We start from the raw sequence: 2,267 nt of genomic DNA, 5'->3' as shown, positions 1-2,267 counted from the left end.
GTTGCTCCATCCGCACTGCTACATCCTGTCACGCTGAGCCCGCTAGCCGTTGCCGCTCCGTGCCCCGATGGACGCTGCCACTGCGCCTCGCCCCGCCGCCGCTCCTCGCCTCAGGCACGAGGTGAGGGGTGAGCGGAGGGGGGAGGAGAGGGGAGGCCGGGAAGGGAGGGAGGGAAGGGGCCGGTGGACCGGGAGGGAGGGGGTCGGCGGCGGAGGGAGTGAGGGGGCTTGCAGGATAAGGAGAGAGGGAGGAGAGAAGTGGGATTGGGGGAGAGAAAGGGAGAAGTGGCGGAGGGGGAGGGAGAGAGCGCGGACGTCAAGCTAGATTTGAGAAAGACTTCGGATCCGGTCGGACCGTTTCACCGACGGAATTTTCTAAGAGCCGGCGGTTTCACCGCCGGTTTATGATTGGAACCGGCGGTGATGGCTTCACTACCAGTTCTAACATCCCACAACCCCATTTATTTTAGAACCGGCGGATACATATTACAGCCGGTTTACCTAAAATCGTTGGTGATAGTGCCATATGGGATAACTCATTATGTGGTAGTGTTTATTCTCCATCTCAATCTATGTGTATTAAGATTGATTTATCCAAACAATGCCTTAAATATTCCTCTCAATATTGGGTATGCCCACGAAGTTGTTGAGGACGTCCACGAGGACAGAGGCGTCCAATCCACTGTTCTCAATGAAATTCCAGAAGGCAGCAACCTCCGGCACTGGCACCTGATCAGTGAAGACGGTGATATTGTCCATATAGCCTGCACTAGTCTCACCCGAACTCAAGATATCATCAATGAGTCTTTGTATAGGATCGGGGACTGTAGGGTCACCGAGCAGATCAATTATCTCCCGGATATCATCATCATCAACCAAGTCGCCAGAATTGTCGGCGAGAATCCTGTGGCCATTCAGGTCCGCCTGTGCAGCCAGCTTCCTCGCAGCGACGGACGCTGCAGGCATGCCGCACGCCTGTCGAGGAGCGGTGATGACCGCCTTTTTGCTCACCAGGGAGCTGAGCTGATCTTTTGAGGTCACCCTCGCCGCCATCAAGAACCGGCCCATGCTCGTCGTTTTGCCGGTGGCGAGGGTGGTGCCATTGATGGTCACATGCAGGGTTGCATCTGCATGCAGGAGTGGATTATACATATGATATACTATAGCGTATGATAGCTGAAGTTTGGGTCCATGATCGAGTATATCAGTTAATATAAGATCGCTTACTGCTGATGATCTTGGAGGGGTTGCTCTTGCATCGGGCTGTGCCGTAGAAGATGACGACGGCAAGGTTCTCCTTGCTCTGCGCTGGGAGCACGAGGAGGAAGAAGCAGAGAGTGACCGGGACCATGAGAAGGCTCCTGCAGGTTGCCATGGCACGCGCTGAGTACAGTGTGAAGTATGCAGCTGGAGAATGTATGTGAGTGCCAGTGCCTAGTGGTCTGGTGCACCCATGCATGGTCTCTCTCGGTGACAATTTATAGACCAATTAAAGGTAAGCAGGTGCAAAACTCATAGCACTCCCTTTTCGTTACCCATTCACATGGGCAACCAAGTTGACAAACAAGCAACCATTTAAGCATGATTAGCAAAGTTTGGTAGGCTAGGATTTCAAAAGTCAGCCAGAATCGATCACAACTATCAATACACATGGTCTAGTTTTGACTTCTTGATACCCCCAATGCCCACTATGTAACAATATCACAAAGAAGACATCCTTATTAGAGACGTGGAATTAAAACACGTCTCCAATGTTGAATCGGAGACGCGGATAAACTAAACGCATCTACAATATGTTTGTCCCGTCAAAACGCATCCCCAATGACCCTCTACATCGGAGACGCGGATTTTTCGCATCTTGTATGACTTTACATCAGAGACGAAAATTTGGAGACGCGAAAAAAACACGTCTCCTGTGTGAGTTAACTCGCGTCTCCTTTTAAGACGTCTTACATAGTGGCCGGCTCAACCTCTAATGCTCTAGTTTTTGTTAATAAAGGATGTGCAAATTAAAAACAGATCTCAAAATTTTATAAAACTAAACAAACTACTAATTTGAATTGCTTTCCCTGGAGAATCCCAAACCTCTGGTCCAGGTTTTGACTTCCCGAGACTCTAAAATTATATATGGTCCCTAAAAAATACAATGCTCATACTCTTGCTTGATTAGTCTCACATGAATCAACCTATTTTGTCCTACTGATAAGGTTCTTTGTTTGACACTGTCTGATCCAAGTAAGAGTAAAATTTAAATGCTAACGTGCCTT

General features: G+C 49.2%; 1 protein-coding gene across 1 annotated transcript; it reads right to left on the bottom strand.

Annotated features, from left to right (window-relative positions):
* Positions 1–447: 447 nt before the first annotated feature.
* On the bottom strand, positions 448–1,467 carry LOC101753719. The gene is made up of 2 exons (XM_004973835.3): positions 1,228–1,467; positions 448–1,127 (listed from the first exon to the last, which is right to left on the bottom strand). The coding sequence occupies exons 1-2, from the start codon at positions 1,457–1,459 to the stop codon at positions 607–609; spliced, it is 753 nt and encodes a 250-aa protein (XP_004973892.1). The 5' UTR covers positions 1,460–1,467; the 3' UTR covers positions 448–606.
* Between the last annotated feature and the right edge of the window lie 800 nt (positions 1,468–2,267).

This window comes from Setaria italica, chromosome VI (assembly GCF_000263155.2).
Source record: "Setaria italica strain Yugu1 chromosome VI, Setaria_italica_v2.0, whole genome shotgun sequence".
Classification (NCBI taxonomy): domain Eukaryota; kingdom Viridiplantae; phylum Streptophyta; class Magnoliopsida; order Poales; family Poaceae; genus Setaria; species Setaria italica.
The sequence above is the reverse complement of the archived record's forward strand: the minus strand, read 5'-3'. Positions and strand labels throughout refer to the sequence as shown.